This window comes from Salvelinus sp. IW2-2015, unplaced genomic scaffold, assembly GCF_002910315.2.
Source record: "Salvelinus sp. IW2-2015 unplaced genomic scaffold, ASM291031v2 Un_scaffold6244, whole genome shotgun sequence".
NCBI lineage: Eukaryota > Metazoa > Chordata > Actinopteri > Salmoniformes > Salmonidae > Salvelinus > Salvelinus sp. IW2-2015.
In genome coordinates this window covers 1-18,385 of record NW_019947507.1, presented here as the reverse complement: position 1 = coordinate 18,385, position 18,385 = coordinate 1, and the positions used below count along the sequence as shown (strand labels likewise).

The following is an 18,385-nucleotide window of genomic DNA, read 5'->3' as shown; positions in this document are numbered from 1 at the left end:
TTTTTTATATTTTCTGGGTCAAGGTTTGGCTTTTTCAAGAGAGGCTTTATTACGGCCACTTTTAGTGAGTTTGGTACATATCCGGTGGATAGGGAGCCGCTTATTATATTCAACATAGGAGGGCCAAGCAAAGGAAGCAGCTCTTTCAGTAGTTTAGTTGGAATAGGGTCCAGTATGCAGCTTTAAGGTTTAGAGGCCAAGACTATTTTCATCAATGTGTCAAGAGATATAGTATTAAAAAACTTGAGTGTCTCTCTTGATCATAGGTCCTGGGAGTGTTGTGCAGACTCAGGACAACTGAGCTTTGGAGAAATACGCAGATTTAAAGAGGAGTCTAATGATCATAATCTTTTCGTCAAAGAAGTGTGCTCTTCAAGGATGAATCACGGTTTCAACTGTACCGGGCAGATGCTAGACAGTGTGTTTGGCGTTGTGTGGGTGAGCGGTTTGGTGATGTCAGCGTTGTGAACAGAGTGCCCCATAGTGGTGGTGTGGTTATGGTATGGGCAGGCATAAACTACGGACAATCTATGGATTTCCAGTTATGTGAAATCCATAGATTAGGGCCTAATTAATGTATTTCTATTATCTTATATCCTTATATGAACTGTAACTCAGTATAATCTTTGAAATTGTTGCATGTTGTGTTTATAGTTTTGTTCAGTGTATATCAAAAATGTACTTAATTTTTTTATGAATATTACTAACAGATTAAACTAATTTTGGCCAAGGGATCCACTGAATAAATTTAGAGGGTGTAATACAATGTTTATATTATTCATTTACAATGTATGTTCTTAACCCTGGGCAACATGGGCCTGGGAGGCTCACAGGAATATTGGTATCCACAGTTTTCCACCAATTATACATTTTTCAACTCAATACTTGTATTCCCCCTCCTCCCATTTTTTTTTACATTAATGCACTGTAATTTTGAACTGCTAAGTTTTCTCTCTTGTAGGATATTAGCTTTAAAACTGCAACAACAACAAAATCTCTTTGCCACATGACAATCTGTAGAATTTCAGGATATCAGCTTAAACTGCTAAATGTTCTCTCCGATGCCAAGAGATGGGCCTTTCAAATCTTCCTTCCATGTGCCTGAGACATGCGTTGTCTGGCCATTCACTGCCCGAAGTCATAGTAAAACTCCTTGTATGCTGTTGCCATCTCACTAGAGTTGTGTTCAGATTGTGGGGATCCCTGATGAATTTGCTAATATAAAGGGGTCCATGGCCCCAAAAAGTTTAAGAACCCCTGATTTAACCTATTGCTGTGCATACTTTTGCACTTTACTCGGTTGCTAATCGAATAGCATTGTAGCATCTAAACCCTTTTGTTCAAGTGGATTTAATTTAGTGCCCATGTCGATAAGCTTTGCAGAGCTACCCATGGCTTTACCTCCCACCCGTCCTTTTATTTTGCATTTAGAAAAGACAACCCCATCCTATGAACCTAAATGTCACTCTTGTCCTTTCAGCTCTTTTGTTCAGCTCCGTGAGATTGAGAAGTTGGCCAAAGATATTCTGGTGGACTCATCAGTGTGGTTCAGGGAGACAGAGGTAAGAGCCGTGGCTCTTCTGATTGCAAATTCTACCAGATTATGTAGTGAGTCATTCACTGCACTGGATGGCTCCAGCAAAACCCTTGGTGACAGACTCCTCACTGAAGTAACTAAACACCCCACTGCTGTGCTTTCTGAAGATTGTATGTAAGTTATAGTCAATGGTGCACTAATACCAATACTCAGTATTCAAATACAGGGTGAAAAACTAGCTGGATGGATGACAGGAAAAAGGTGGTGGACACGGGCTGCTTCTGCTTTTACTAAGTGACATTCATGTTTGTTTACAAAGACCTTATGCGTAAAGTACCAGTTTTTATTTTCATCGTACCAGTAACTCTTTCTTAATGCAGCCACACAACACCTTACATACAATCTATCTGATACTCATCGAGCCAACATCAATGTGTTACGTGCAATACTATTGCAGGTATTGCCATAGACCTGCAGGGTCTTCAGACTTGAGTCTCCTCAAAAACAGTTAGTTAGAGCGTACAGTATGTCTGATACTGAAAGTAATGTGTGTACAGGCCACTGGGCTCTGGTATAAAACATTGTAAATGATCCCACACCACCAACAACAACCATAATGCAATCACAATAACCCCCCACTAGATGGTAGGTGTTTTCCAGTCTCAAGAGTAACAACYCCAACMCTTTTCTCTCRGTACAGAATAGYCTATACACCATCCCCCACTTAGACCCACACWYCCTTCTACTTCTAGTGTGRTGAAGGCCTCTCAACATCTGTTTTCAATAACTGGACTCTGGGTCACCCTTGACTCCACACAAAATGCACTTACATGGACCTAACAGTTAATGAAGACGTCAGCAGAAAACGACACAGCCATTTCACACTTAACTCTTYAGTCTTTTTTTTATTACCATACACAACCAATTGCTTTCATGGTATTTTAAGCGCTACTATTATCATGCTCAACTTTTGCATGTATGTCATATTTAAACACAGGTTCCCATCACAAAGCCAACTGTTGGCAAGACTGGGCATAACAGACGTGCTGTGAATGTTAGTTAAACTGAGCAGGAATTAAGGGTTGAGGGTACTATTCTTCGAGCTGTTACAAATTATTTCAATTCGGCAGGATTTCTCAGCCTCTTAAATGTGGAACTTGTTCTATGTAGGACCACAGGCCAAAGAGTGGTTCATACCTACCTACCCAGACATAAACCTCAGTCACTGGACTTTGGACAGAAATGTGCTGAGACTTGTTACATGTACAGTGCACTTTGGGTTCTTTGTCATCTGCAGCACACAAAACATTAGTGGCAGTGCAGTCAGACTATGTGTAGATGAGAGTCGAAAGGTGTTTCCCCCATGTACTACTTGTATTGATTTGTTTATTTTTTTTTTAAAGAGTCGAAAGGTGTTTTTTTAACCCTGTCAGCAAAAGGGATGACAATTAGTTGTGATGTATGCATATTCATGTATTTTTTATTTTAATTTTTTTTAAACCTAAGACTGATTTACACTGTTAATCTTTTTTTGAATCCTTTTTCTTAAGAATTACCGTTACAGTAGAGGGAGGTGGTAAGAGAGCCGGGTGGAGGGGGGGAACCAATACTGGAACCAATAGCGTGCAACATCCTGCTAATATAAAGAACAAAAAAAAACGACTCTTGAAGAACAAGAGCAGGGGAGCCAAGCTGAGGTAACTCGCCGGGTCTGTAGGAAGAATCCTGACAGCAGAAATCGGGGAAACGAATGAGAAAGCAATCGACCACAGCCTATTGATCACCAAATTGTCTTTCTATTTAAACGTTGACAAAAGTACACAGATGGTAAGTGCTTCTCGCCTATTTATCGCGTTTATTGTACAGAGATGGCTAGCTAGCGACAGCATACCCTCTCTTCCCCCTCCCTCTCCTTTTGTGATGAGGTGATGTCCACTCGATGCTAACTCGCTAGCTACCAAGGTTGCTAGCCACCCATTCCGTTTTTTGGTGGAATGACTCATGTTTACCCCTCTGTTCTGTTTTTAAATTGTGCAACAACGTGCAATGTAACGCTATTTTATTGCACTGTGCCAACTTGCCATCTCTGATAATTTTTTTGTTGCACGCTAATTAATCAATCCGGCATTATGTACGGCATTGTGCAGCTACCCAGCATTTCACTCAAAATGAGCTCATCTCGAACGATACATATTTACTGGTTACGTTAGTTTGCGAGCTAGCGCAATAGCGGAACACTATTTTCACTGGTTGAGGCTTTGTTTTATGTTTTGCCTTAAGTGAAGCTTTAAACAGTCCTATTGTCTGTGTTTTAGGTAAAAGTGCACTTGTTTAACTTTAGTTTGATCATTCTGATGTAGAATCAGAAGGAAATGTGCACTGTCGATCGACTTTGTTGGTTTTCTCAATAGATTGTGGCTGTGCATAGTATAAATGTTTTTACTTTGACCATTTATTAAGTTTACGCCTGCCAATCATATACATATACATCACCCAGTTTGGCTTCAGAAGCGCTCTCTGGCTGGCTGATGACAATCTTAATGTCTACGTACTGTTATTACCTAATCATGCCAGCCATTATTTGGTGCACAGAACCTGGCGTCTCTCCCTGTTACATAAAAGGCTCTGGAAGGGATTCTGGTGTGGTAGGCGCAAGGCGGTTGTTAGAACTGGAAAGCAATGAGCCGACCGCATCATTGCAAGCCAACGCTGTGTCATGGTGAACGGTATTAGCCTAGAAATGCATCAATTATATCATGTATTGATTTATTGTAACACCCCTGTGAATTATCTGGCTCCCTGCGAGCTCATGACAGTAGCAGCATGGCCCAGCACTAGCAGAGTGGGTAAAGTACCTGTTTCAAATGGTCTTCTCGTCCATTCCCGCATAATGTTCTCCAAGTTGAGACCTTGGAGAACACATTTACAGCGCTATCTGCGGTCTTGCCAGACCAGCTCTCTATCAAATCAAGACGCCGATCTCCGTAATTACTGCCTTGGCATGTGATAATTTTCGTTTACCGCCACTTTGTGGGTACAGACTGGGGATCTGTAGATGTGCTGTCTGTAATTTTGGCCCAGTGTTTGCGGAGGATTGACGCATGGTTTGAAGACAGATTTACGTCAATGCTGGCGGATTTGTGGGGCAAACTTCTGTGGTGAGACGACGTTTGTTCTGAGTGATTGACTACTGCGCGGAGAGAAGCTGGTTTCACTGTCTACGTTGAACGTGCCAAGACTGTTTACTTGTATTCACACCTAGGCTGCATTGAGAATTGCACCTGCAGTTTGCTTGAAATATTTCCATTGTACAGCCATATGCACCATTGCCCAATGATTCGTCAAAAGGCACATACGGCCTCTGTCTGTCAGAGCGGAGGGGAGGCTTTGGTCACAATGTAAAATATGTTCATTACATTACATGCAGGTCCAATTTAAGTGACCATATAGTGCTTCCTTTACACAACTATGGGAAATGTTTACACTTTCTTTTGAGTTTACAGCTCCAAATGCACTTCATTGAGCTTTCCTCCATAGCTGGCGGGTCCTCATGGTGTCAGATTTTTTTTTACAGACGTCAGAGACGGTCTGTTGGGATGGTGTAGCTGACAGTACCTTACTACAGTCATTGGACAAGGAGTGCAAAAAGAGAACGGTCAGGTGCTGTATGTTTTAGGTGCAGATCAATGGAGGGTGTGAATGGGAGATGCATCCAGCAGTTGTGTGCTAGATAGAAGAGGACTATGAATGAGTAAAGGTAGGTAGCCAAAGCTGCCCAGTTGGTTATGGCCATTTTAGCTAGCCTAAGGGCGCTTTTTAAATTATTCATAGTTTTTGATACCTCAGTCTTTGAGTCGGGGTATCATTGAACAATAGCCTGACATTAGATAAACTAAAACATGGCATAATGACAAATGCCATTCCCTTGTAGATTGCGTTTTTAAAAATTAATGTTTTTTGAAACATTTGATTCAGTCATTAGCGCACTTAGCGCATTTAGCGCACTTGGGTAGTAGTCCCAAATATAGTTAACTAGCAATGAACCATAGTCGGGGAAATAAACATGTCTGAAATAAGCCAATCATTGTTTTTAATGCCCTGGAGGGATGTAAGACTTCATTCACACAGCATTATGGGATTTATCCCAACCGTTTCCGCCCCAAACTTTTCCGCTCCTGTCTTTATTATTGTGACATGGAAGCCTCTTGAACAAACTTCCTAAATGGCACTAACGGTTCATTGTGTTTAAACCTGCTCTATTGTATMGTTGCTTGTTGTGAATAACACTTTTTTTTTTTTAGATGCACACTGAACAGACGTTTATACGTTTCCATCGGTTAGATAACCTTCCTATTGGCTGTTCTTACAACCTAGTACCAAGCAATTGCAGTCACATTGGGAGGACCCAAGGACAAACTGTACACACTGCCCAGTAAAAAATTCAGAAATTTCCACAGCAACCTCGCCTCACGTGAGAATGACAGCAGCAAAGTGTCTACATGTGCAGTATATACTGTGGGCAACCTGGTTTACTGAGGAATGCCTACTGCATCACACACCACCCACTTTTCATATCTTGGGATGCGTAGGCTTAAAAGTTCACGCTTTTGTCTTCTGCCTCTGCTGTCACACAGCCTGACACAACAGGCAAAGGGGGCAGAAGGTATCTTGCGCTTTAGTTGTAAAATCTCCCATGTTTTGTGAAATTCCAATGAAATGGCAGACTTCAGATTTGCATGTGTTTTGGTCAACGCGATGGGACCCGTCTTCCTGAATTCCTGTCCCTCCACAGGCTTTGGTTGCACAACTTTCTCTTCTCTGTGCGATATGTCGTATCAGGTCTGAGGTTTGACGCTGAGGGCTGTTTTTTGAGTGACTTCATTAAATGCATGATCAGCGGCTTCTCGCTGGGTCCCTACATGCTAAAGTCAATAGAGCACAATATTTTTTAAAAGCTGACTTTGAGCCAAAGGTTGTGGGTTCAAATCTCAGATTAAACATTTCTCGTTCACCTTTTTGAGACGGGATGTCCGTAAAATGTTTGGTTATGCCAGTGGGAATGTGTGAAAGCTGAGTAGATGTTATTCAGAGGTTTTCCTTAGACAATCGTGACCCCTGTTTTTCAGTCTCAGCTGTTACCTCCCTAGACAGGTTTCACATCCGTGATTATGGCTTTGAGGCTCTCTGTCACTAGTCGTATAAGGACAACCTCTCTCACCGCAGCCTCACAGGAAATGGCCTCCCCTGACGTGTGCAAGTGAAGAAAGACTTTTCAACTGACAGAGGTCGGAAAGAAACTTGCTAATTTAGTGGTTTTTYCAGCCTCGATACTGCTTCACTTATTTGTTAGCTGAGGCTTGTTCATTGGACATGGTGGCCTTGTTCCACCTCTGACCAGAAACGTCCGCTGACTTTCCCTTCTCACCCCAGTACCATCCATCTCTAGCTAGTTAGCTGTGAAATCGCCTTAACATACTGCACTATCAATTTAGGAGTTTACAATCTCACCATGTTCATCCTGCAGATCGATGTGCCTCAGAGTGGAGACTGACATTCACAAAAGTAGATATACAGTGCAAAAGTTGTCCATGCGACGTCAATGGGCCACGTGTGCGATTCCGGGACAAGGAGCGCTCTCCTTCATGGAGTGACCGGGAGTCTTTTTGGCTCCACAAAAAAAAAATGAATTGGCACGAATGGCTCATTTGAGAGAAGACATCCTCCTGAATTTTGTAATCTAAAGGTCGTATTCCTATTCATTTCCAGTGTAGTGAGAGAGAYTTTATCACTGCTACGTCATACCAGACGGATTTCTGCCTGCTTGAACGCCATCAACTCGGATGCATATGAAAACATGAAATGACCCAGGGAATCGATAGAACATCACTCGGATCACAAATATCAAATTGTATTTGTCACACGCGCTGAATACAACAAGTGAGACCTAACAGTGAAATGCTTACTTACGAGCCCCTAACCAACAGTGCGGTTTAAATTAAACAAATTAAATACAGATAAGAAATACAACTAACAAGTAATTAAAGAGCAGCAGTAAAATAACAATAGCGAGACTATATACAGGGGAGGTACCGGTTAGTTGAGGTAATATGTACATGTTGGTAGAGCTAGTAAAGTGACTATGCATAGAAGATAACAACAGAGAGTAGCAGCGGTGTAAAAGAGGGGGGGCAATGCAAGTAGTCTGGGTAGCCATTTGATTAGGTGTTCAGGAGTCTAATGACTTAGGGGTAGAAGCTGTTTAGAAGCCTCTTGGACCTAGACCTGGCACTCCGGTACCGCATGCTGTGCAGTAGCAGAGAGAACAGTCTATGACATGGGTGGCTGGACTCTTTGACCATTTTTAGGGCCTTCCTCTGACACACTGACACCGCCTGGTATAGAGGTCCTGAATGGCAGGAAGCTTCGCCCCGGGGATGTACTGGGCCATACACACTACCCTCTGTAGTGCCTTGCAGTCATAGACCGAGCAGTTGCCATACCAGGCAGTGATGCAACCAGTCAGGATGCTCTCGATGGTGTAGCTGTAGAACCTTTTGACGACCCGTGCCAAATCTTTTCAGTCTTCTGAGGGGGAATAGGTTTTGTTGTGAAGAGGGCACGACTGTCTTGGTGTGCTTGGACCATGTTAGTTTGTTGGTGATGTGGACACCAAGGAACTTGAAGCTCTCTACCTGCTAAACTGCAGCCCAGTCGATGAGAACGGGGGTGTGCTCGGTTCTCCTTTTCCTGTAGTCCACAATCATCTCCTTTGTCTTGATCACGTTGAGGGAGAGGTTGTTGTCCTGGCACCATACGGCCAGGTCTCTGACCTTCTCCCTATAGGCTGTCTCGTCGTTGTCAGTGATCAGGCCTACCATTGTTGGGTCATCGGCAAATTTAATGGTGGCGTTGGAGTCGTGCCTGACCACGCAGTCATGAGTGAACAGGGAGTACAGGAGGGGACTGAGCACGCACCCCTGAGGGGCCCCTGTGTTGAGTATCAGCTTGGCGGATGTGTTGTTACCTACCCTTATTACCTGGGGGCGGCCCGTCAGGAAGTCCAGGATCCAGAAGCAAAAGGAAGTTGTTTGGTCCCAGGGTCCTTAGCTTATTGATGAGCTTTGAGGGCACTATGGTATTGAACGCTGAGCTGTAGTCAATGAATACCCTTCTCACATAGGTTTTCCTTTTGTCCAGGTGGGAAAGGGCAGTGTGGAGTGCAATAAAGATTGCGCCATCTGTTGGGCCAGTATGCAAATTGGTGTGGGTCTAGGGTTTCTGGGATAATGGTGTTGTGAGCCATGACCAGCCTTTCAAAGCACTTCATGGCTACAGACGTGAGTGCTACGGGTCGGTAGTCATTTCAGCAAGTTACCTTGGTGTTCTTGGGCACAGGCACTATGGTGGCCTGCTTAAAACATGTTGGTATTACAGACTCGGACAGGGAGAGGTTGAAAATGTCAGTGAAGACACTTGCCAGTTGGTCAGCGCATGCTCGCAGTACACATCCTGGTAATCTGTCTGGCCTTGTGAATGTTGACCTGTTTAAAGGTCTTACTCACATCAGCTGCGGAGAGCATGATCACACAGTCATCTCATGCATGTTTCAGTGCCATTTGCCTCGCAGCGAGCATAAAGTAGTTTAGCTCGTGTCACTGGGCAGCTCTCGACTGTGCTTCCCTTTGTAGTCTGTAATGGTTTGAAAGCCCTGCCACATCTGACGAGGGTCAGAGCCGGTGTACTACGATTCAATCTTAGTCCTGTATTGACGCTTTGCCTGTTTGATGGTTCGTCGGAGGGCATAGCAGGATTTCATATAAGCTTCCTGTGTTAGAGTCCCACTCCTTGAAAGTGGCAGCTTTAGCTCAGTGCGGATGTTGCCTGTAATCCATGGCTTCAGATTGGGGTATGTACGTACGGTCACTGTGGGGACGACGTCATTGATGTACTTATTGATGAAGCCATTGACTTATGTAGTGTACTCCTCAATGCCATTGGAGGAATCCCGGAACATATTCCAGTCTGTGCTAGCAAAACAGTCCTGTAGCTTAGCATCTGCTTCATCTGACCACTTTTTTTGATCTAGTCACTGGTGCTTCCTGCTTTCTGAATTTTTTTCCCTCTGGTTGTACATTTAACATGCTGATAGAAATTTGGTAAGACGGATTTAAGTTTCCCTGCATTAAAGTCCCCGGCTACTAGGAGCGCCGCCTCTGGGTGAGCATTTTTCTTGTTCATTTTTGACGGTAAGTGGGGGTTTATTCGATCGCCTACAAATTCTCAGAAGGCAGTCCGCCCTTTGGCCGCAAATCACGGGGATCTGGGCCTGTTCCCGAGAAAGCAGTATATTGTTCGCGTCGGGCTTGTCAGACTCGTTAAAGGAAAAAAGGATTCTCCCTGTCCATGCTGAGTAATCGCGGTCCTGATGTCCAGTTCTTTTCGGTCATAAGAGACTAGTGGGAAAATTATGTACAAAATATATATATTTATTTATTTATTTTAAGTTAAAAAAAAGAAGAAGAGAAAAGCTAACAAGCGAACAAAAAAAACAACTGGTTGGGGGATGTATAACATCTGCCATACTTTTTCATAGCGCCGTTCACCCATTCTGAATATAACATTCAGAATGGGTGGCCCTTTAACAAGCTGGTGTAGTCGTAGTGCATTTTTACTGTTTATTTTCCATCCCTCGGTCTCATCAAGGGGTGCAGGTCAGCCTTCTAAAAATAAGATGCGCTGAGAGACTAACTGAAATTAATGGCCACTGACTAATTTCAACATCTAGGGCCAGTTTCACTACTATGTGTACGTTATCGTAAGAACACTGGGTGATCTCTCGCTCCGTGTGTGTCACACAGCCTGGGGTGAAAAGTTAAGGAAACTTACCAGCACCAAGTCCCTTAGCCTTTCTACTCTAGATGGAAACATTGATGTCCCATGACTGTTAATATTCCTGACTGTAGCTGTAACCTTTCTAAAAGGGGCAGATTTAGGCTAGTTATCTCTGTATAAACATACGCAAATATTGGACAGAGGTCTGGTTTATGCTTTCTAACGCTGACCGTTTCAAAGTTGTAAATGGAATTCATAGACGATGCTTTCCCGTGCAAGCACGCACTTGATGCTCCCAACCCTTCCCTCAATACTTTTATTAGGGAAGAGCTAGCCCCAGTGTGGTTTCCCTGGGCCTGAACAGACAGTCACCCCCAGACCCCCTGCCATTGTTGGGGTGGTCTGAGCTCCAGGGGAACAGGCAATGGGATTTGTCATTGTAATGAGATTAGGAGCTCCTCATCAGAGAGGGAGAGTCTCAACCTGATCTGACTGTGGGTGTAGCACAGCAGGGCCTAACTCTTCAAATGGCTGCATGGAAGAATCTCACATACATGAAGTGTAGCCTACCTGAAACTCAAACAGAGATGCAGTGTCTCTCTTCCGGCTTAGTGTGAATAAATGACAGGTAAGAGACTGAATATTAATGTTGTTAAAGGTGGGAGGCTGATCTAGCAAAATCGGTGAAGTGCATTTTTCTCTCTTTCGTAAGTGGATCCAACTTCAAACTAATCTAAATGGGTACACCAAATTGTAATTGAATTGCCATGTGTTAATCTAATGGGCAGCCTGCATCTAGCTTACTGTTTTTGAGCACCTTTAGTTGTGTGCACGGTTGGCACACCACAATGTTCATATTGTCCTTCTCACCATTTAAGGAGAGGTTTGGTCTGTGCACACATCATTCCCTGTGGTAGTTATCTGCTGTAATCAGCCTATGCTCTAAGCCCAGTRGGGGGCAGTTAGCTGTAGCAGGCTCCCCACAGGGACTCTTAAAGTCTGTGTCATCACTACTTCCTGCCACAACGTCAGTTTTTGGTCGGCAGTCAGTGGCGTGTCTTCATGTACAAATAAGGCAAAAGAAGACAGATGGCACCAGCCATGTAGAAGCCTTCCAGGACTGACTGCCTGCCTGCCATGGAATCTATTCTTGTTTTCATTATCTTTTAGTGGCTATGGCGATTCTGGGCTTCAGTTTTATCTTGTGCAGCCTGAATTGGTGATTAACTTTTCTGTAAGGTACTGTATGTTGCATGCTGTGCTAAAACAGGAAACCATTGCCTTTTTGAAGCAGTTTATTTATCTTATGACATATGAGGCTCCTGTTGAGTGTTACTCATGGTTGCTCTCTTGTTGCAACAGGAAGTTAGTTTACCATGCAGCCAACCAAGCAGTGCACCCTGTACCCTACCCAAATATGAGAATGAAGGAGACTTGGTGAGGAGGAAGATGGTCCGGATGGTGATTGCATCTACAGGAAGTTGCAGTCCCTCCATCAGACATTCCGTTCTCACAAACTAGGGCAACACCCCAGCTTCCTCAGTCATTCAGTTTAAAGATATCTGACATGATTTTCACATCAGGGTTCAGTAGTGAGTGGGCGACAGTTACGCCAATGCAAAAATGACTCATTTGATCATTTCAATTTAATACTACCAATTGGATTCCCAAAGTCTCTGTGGTAACTGTATCTGTGCACATGCTAGGTGATGTGTAAGGGCTTTTGGGGAGCTCTTCTTTGACCCTAATGGCTGCCAGTTGTGAAGTGCAACATGATTGAATCAGTGGCTGATGGGTTTCACACTCAACCGCTTGTAACGGCTCAACATTATTTCAGTTTAATGGAGTTTTTCGGGCCGTTCCAACGYRTTCTAATTGAGCAGACCAATGAGGAGCTGGATTTGTAGTGAACAACCCATTTCCCTGTGGATCAGTGCTCTGTGTCCTCTCCCCTTCAATGTGTGTGAATGTAGCCGAAATGTCCCTTTCTGCTGCACAGGCTTCATGAAAGGGCTGTGGCGAGAATGTGGCGGCGCACAGTTGTCTGTCAAATGAGGAGTAACCTTCTGACTACTACCACCAATCTCCTTACATAACAGTCAGGGTTTAGATGTCTGCAGTGGACTTTCCCAGAGAGCAGTCTGGCCTGCACACAAGCGGACACAGCCTTTTCAGTGCGTCTGCCTAAATGCGTGTGTCTGTGTGTCTGTCTGCTAATTGACCTGCTAGTCCAGCTTCAGGGCGTGGACGTCAATGTGGAGAAATTGCTGAAGCCTGTCGGTCACATAGTTTTGAAGTATAGTTCTTCACCRGGCGTGTTGGGAGCCAGGTGTGACMGCTKWGRCCAATTGCTTGACCCWTGTCTGTCCTGTGGACGTTYAGACTTTTGTGACCTAGTTTCAAACCAACTCTAAGCCACTCCACAATGATCTGCTAGGTCAACATCTGTTAGCAATATGGCAGACAATATGATACCTATCCTGCCCTCATGGGTTTTGACAGGGAGTCAGTGCCAACAGTAGGGTCTAGGAGTTCATGTTTGTGTATTTTGAAAGTAACTTGTTTGTGTACGGTATAATGCAGTTGTCATGGATAGGAATGAGTGTTCAGGGTCTCTCTGTAGAGTCAAGTTGAAGCAGGAAGTCCATGGATGTTTGTGTCAGAGCGTAGGGCTTTGGAGCCACGAGTAGAGACATGAGACAGGCCTCCATTACATAAGGCCTTTAGTTCAATAGACCTGAATGGTGCTCTCTGTTAAGGCCAAGCTCTCACACTGAACTGTTGTAAGGTTGTGAACAAATGTTTTTTTATTGACTCGAAGTTGTACATCAGAATTCCAGCTTAGTGATTTAGTGTAACACTGGCATTTGTTGCTTTCTTAAACCGCTGTGCTTTGTGCAAGTCGAGAGCATCCTAAGAATGTCCGTAACATCACGCTTGGGGTTAATATTTGAAATGGTTGTGCTACCCTATGTGTGTTCAGTGTACCTACTCACATGTCCAGACAGAAGGTAGCTGACCTGCCCTCTGGGGAGTACAGTACACTGACAGATGGAGCTGCCGGGAGGGAGGGAGAGAGCGGGAGTGGGGAAACTACTGAGATGAAAGAAGGATATTATGGACACGGTATTGTCAATATAACAGGGGAAATCCTGAATGCTCACACTTCTGTTGTAATAACACTAAATAGGAAAGTACTGAGGTTTACTCATTTTTATTCCAGGACAACAGAAATGCCCCTGAAGATAAACCTGTCCAGCGCTCCAAAGTAAATATACCTCCATTATCACCCCCCCCCTCCTTTGTCCCGGTTTCAACCCAGTAGGACATTATCTTTTAATCACTATCCTTCTCCATTACCTGTCCGTCTGGCCCAGTGCGTCTCACCCTACTGACCTTTACTCAGATGTCATTTAAACGTCATGCATAATGGGACCCCAGTTTATATACCAGTATATGTTTTCACATACACTCAACAGCAACTCCATTCGAGAGATTGGTTATCGACAACTGAGCAAGTTGAGATGATGCTGCATTTATCCATTGAAACACATGTTTGAAGCCATAGTAACGGTGTGGTTTTTGTTCATGTGCGTAGTCCTTCAGCTTCAAGACACCGAGGGAGGTGTGYTCGTCATGTGAGAAGACCGTCTACCCCATGGAGAGATTGGTGGCTAACAACCTGATATTYCACTCGGCCTGTTTCTGCTGCAAACACTGCAACACCAAACTCAGGTGAGACTCTCTCACTCACTCACTCCATATCAGACTGTGTTGTTCTTTTGTTTATATTCTGCCCCTCCCTCCCTGCAGCCTGGGCACATTTGCTGCCCTTTCGGGTGATTTCTACTGCAAGCCGCACTTCCAGCAGCTCTTCAAGAGCAAAGGCAACTATGATGAGGGCTTTGGCCGCAAGCAGCACAAGGAGCTTTGGACCTCCAAGGAGGGAGAGAACATAACAAAGACTGCGTAGCCACGCCTGTCTGTCCCAACCCTTCTCCCACGGGAAAGGCTATACGGACACTCCTGACCTGCAAACCCACTTTTATTTTCAGAATTGGTAACGGTCGGGGTTAGTTTTAGATTTTGGGTAGTTTTGCAGGTCAGCAGTATCCTGCTGGTATTTCCCATCTCATCCCCAAAGCTGCCTCTTCTCCACCTCCAACATGTCATAAAGAGCACCAACATGTCATGAGGGGTGCAGTCAACGCTCCTGTGCGCTCGCTCCACATCATGGAAGACAGACACACCCACTATGACTGGCCAGTCACGCCCCTGTTGCTCAACATTTTATTTAGTGGGGTGTTTATTACTTTCATTTGGTTTTAGTATCATTTTTGTTTTACATTTGCTCTTTTGAAATTGTTGATTGTGACCAAACTGCTTATTCACAAACCAGTGGTATGTTTTTGCTGTCTGTTTGAGGACTACATTATCATTGTTTTCTTGTTTATTTTTCGGATAAATTTGCACCCTTTTGACGCAACAGGCGCAAGGACCGTATGCTCAGGTGAACTTATGGTAAGAGAAGCTGGAGTTCACTCTAAGCTGTAGAGCATACTCAGGTCAACCATACTGAGCTAGGTTCATTAGCAAATTTGTAATTTATGACTTATTTTTAGTTCCATATAGTCAATTAAATCTAACACCAATTTTAACGACCGGTCCTCTGCATTGCGGTAGCACCGGCGGAAGCCAATTTGTGAGTTTGTCAGGGTTCACTTATCTGAGAAACAAACACGGTACTGTAAAACTGTCACACATTCTCTCTCTCTCTGGGTACAGTTAGTTGAATTCTGTCTTACTGTTCAAATGTTTTTTTGCTCCTATGATCTGAATGGCTGCTAGGTTTCACTTCTGCATGTTTGTCCTGTATGAGTCTTAGCTGTCATACCTTTAGTCTGTACTGCCCTCCTGTGTTCTGGATGACTTTTTACAACTAATCTGCTTCATTAACTCTTAATCTCACTTTACTGGTTTTAAAATGCACTCTTTGCTCTCTTATTTGCTGGGTTTGACTGTCATGCGATAAGTTGCTCTCACTCGTAGAGGCTATCTTTTGTCTTTATTCTGAATATGAGAAGTATCTCATAGGTGTTTGTACATAGCTTGTGCTTAGTGAACATATCGCACTATACTGTGCACATATGACCATGCATGTTGACCAGACAAGTCAATGTTAGATTGACAGGGAACATAACCTAACAGGAAACCACAACTGTCACGCTAATTTCCCCTGCGGCTTCCTGTCCATGCAGGGCTGTCTGTTCATGTACTAAATTGGGCTACGTTGGTGTGTAAAACTAAGCGGGACTTTCAAGACAACTGAACTCTGGTGGGGGAACAATGTCAAATCCTGATGTCTGTGATCTGCCAATTGGGAAAGTCAGCTCTAGAAAGAGGCCAGAGTTCCTGATGCAGAATTATGAGTTGGATGACCGGTTGCAAAAAAAATATTCTATCAGCTTTTTTTCTTTTTGAGTTCCCTGTTGTCTTGAATGCTCCGTGTTCTGAATGCGGCAGAAATTCACATATGACTGGGATGTCCTGACGGGGACACAAGTGAAATCACATAATGTAAAAAATATATATATTATTGTGCTTCTCCAGTGACATCACATCTGCGAACATAAATATATATTTTTTATTTTTGATAAATGCCTCATGGCTTTCTTGTCTCGACTTCATCACGTGATTCTGAGCAGAGGTGGTGGCTTTGTGAAGATGATTCACTTCAGGCTGTTTACCATTGGGGGAAAAAATTGTCAGTTTCAGTCTGCTGAACAGGGTGGATCTCCCATCGACACCAATGTGATAGATCGCAGCTGGTCCTGGTCTACTTTATTGACTAATGTAACCAGAGAGAGTGGGATGTCTCACTGCTTCTTCATCTCTGATTTTGAGCATCAGGACCTAGTACTATGTGAGGGGTGGGCGCTAACAGGGAATGTTGTTTGACCTGGGGCATGTTCAGGGGAATTCCTACGCAGTGAGTAAAGCCCAGGCCTACAGTGCCCTGAACCTCAGAGTAGCGCCTCCTGGTGGGAGAAGAGAGGTAGGAAATGCTTGAGTCAGTTCAGCCAGTCCCAGTAAAGGCTTGAGATATTACATATCATTAATTGTCAATAAACACGTTTGCCCCCAGTAATTTCTTCTGTATAGCTTTTACTCATATTTTAAAATGTGGGAGTGGCCTCGGGATGAAACGGTTGTGCTACAGGTATTTTTAGGTTGGAATGTTCTAAAGCGACACCTGCTTTAGCCAACAAACTCAATAGATAAGGTTTTTATTTTCTTAATTCTTGCTTTAGAATGAGACTAAAGCCATTGAATTACATCATTTGGGAAGTATTCAATGCCACCACTTGAATGACACAATGTATATTGTGATGGAAAGTTTACTGTGAATTATAAACTGAGTGGTTCGAGCCCTGAATGCAGATTGGCTGAAAGCCGTGTTATATCAGACCCCATACCACGGGTATGACAAATAATTTATTTTTACTGATCTAATAATATTGGTAACCAGTTTATAATAGCAATAAGGCACCTTGGGGGTTTGTGCTATGTTGGGCATATACCACACCTCGGGCTTCATTGCTTAATTAGAGCAGACTGTGCAGAATAGAAAATAAAATATGTTACTTTTTTGATAAGTAAAGCCTTAGAAATAAATGGCAAAAACYATGGCCTAACATTATTGCTTTTTCAAAAAAAAAAAAATTGCTTTTTTTTTTTGGAGTGCACATACCTTTCTCCCTGTTCCAGCCTATCCCCTGTGAATGAAAATAATCCTTCTGCTTGTTTTCCACTTAGTCCTTGTGGTGGATATGAGTGGCTTCACTCAGCCAGAAGTTTACGTACCCGCTCATCCTCCACTTTCTCCTGAATGGTTTTCATTTTTTCCTTACATTTCCTCAAGTTGTAAAGTTATCTATTTGTTTTTAAAATTTTGTAACGGTTCTCGAGACCACCCAGAATGCTTTGTAACCAAGAACATATCAAATAACACTGTGTCCATATCGTCTGTTATGTGTGAGGAGTGTGCCAAGGTACAATGGCGTTATCCTGTGAATAAACATTCTTTGTATAGAGAAACAAACGGAAAGAAAGAAGGTACTTTTCCATACTGGTGCCAGGAGGTTCAGGTCTGTGAGAGCTGTGTGACTGTGTGTGTTCTGCGAGTCATGTAGTTGTGTGCAAAATTGGATGTAGACTTAACATTTATTTTTCAATGCAGGTGTCACTGTTGTCATAATGTAAATGTATGCATTTAAAAACAAAAACATTCTGTATAACTTGACCTGTGGATGGTGGCCTTACAAGCAAAAGGACGTTTTGGCTCTTACTCTTGTTTCTCCTCTCTTCTTCTTTTGGATTATTACTCCAGTTAAATTGTGTTGTAGAAGAACATGATAATAATGTGATTTGTCCMAACCTACACATACACACAATCAAATGGATTTTGTTCAATCATTTTATTTCAGTAGTTTATTTTAATTTTTTACATGCTTTTGGAAAAATAAATGAAGATGCTGGTGTTGATAAGTGAGGTGGTTGTCTTTATTACATGATGAGTAAAGGCAGTGCATATTTCATATTTGATACTAGTCATTTGTTGGGTAAATAGTAGGCCTTTTTATGAATTGTATAGGAGCTAGTGTGTTTCATATATACTGTTATAGACTCTTTCAGATGCTCGACAACAGGAGTTGTTTTAGTTCAAGGTGCCTGAAGAAAACAGAATAGAGCAACAATATTGTCTTCTACTGGTACAGATGTTATCTTAATTAGACCAGTTCCCTCACAGCAGGAAAATAATCCTGCAGCAACAGGACATTTTTATTAATAAGTGGATGATAATGAGTGGACATTTTTGTAGGGGTTGATACAGATATAGGATCTTAATTTGATCACCCTGTCAGAGGATACATTTAAAATGTGTAGTGTATTTGAGATTTTAAAAGGATTCTGAAGTTTGTCATTTCCACTTTGAAATTTCAGCCTTGATTTGAC

General features: G+C 43.0%; 1 protein-coding gene across 4 annotated transcripts; it reads left to right on the top strand.

The window, feature by feature from the left end:
* Window positions 1–3,170: 3,170 nt before the first annotated feature.
* Window positions 3,171–17,917, top strand: LOC112078773 (LIM domain-containing protein 2). Of its 4 annotated transcripts, XM_024144906.2 has the most exons (5): window positions 3,171–3,364; window positions 11,732–11,806; window positions 13,593–13,637; window positions 13,968–14,104; window positions 14,183–17,917. In XM_024144906.2, exons 1-5 carry the CDS (start codon window positions 3,362–3,364, stop codon window positions 14,340–14,342), a joined length of 420 nt encoding a protein of 139 aa, XP_024000674.1. In that variant the 5' UTR covers window positions 3,171–3,361; the 3' UTR covers window positions 14,343–17,917. The 4 variants fall into 4 exon arrangements, with proteins under 4 accessions (XP_024000674.1, XP_024000677.1, XP_024000676.1 ...); XM_024144908.2 differs by lacking the exon at window positions 11,732–11,806 and having other exon boundaries at window positions 3,185–3,364; XM_024144907.2 differs by lacking the exons at window positions 3,171–3,364; window positions 11,732–11,806 and adding an exon at window positions 12,090–13,495.
* The last annotated feature ends 468 nt before the right edge of the window (window positions 17,918–18,385 follow it).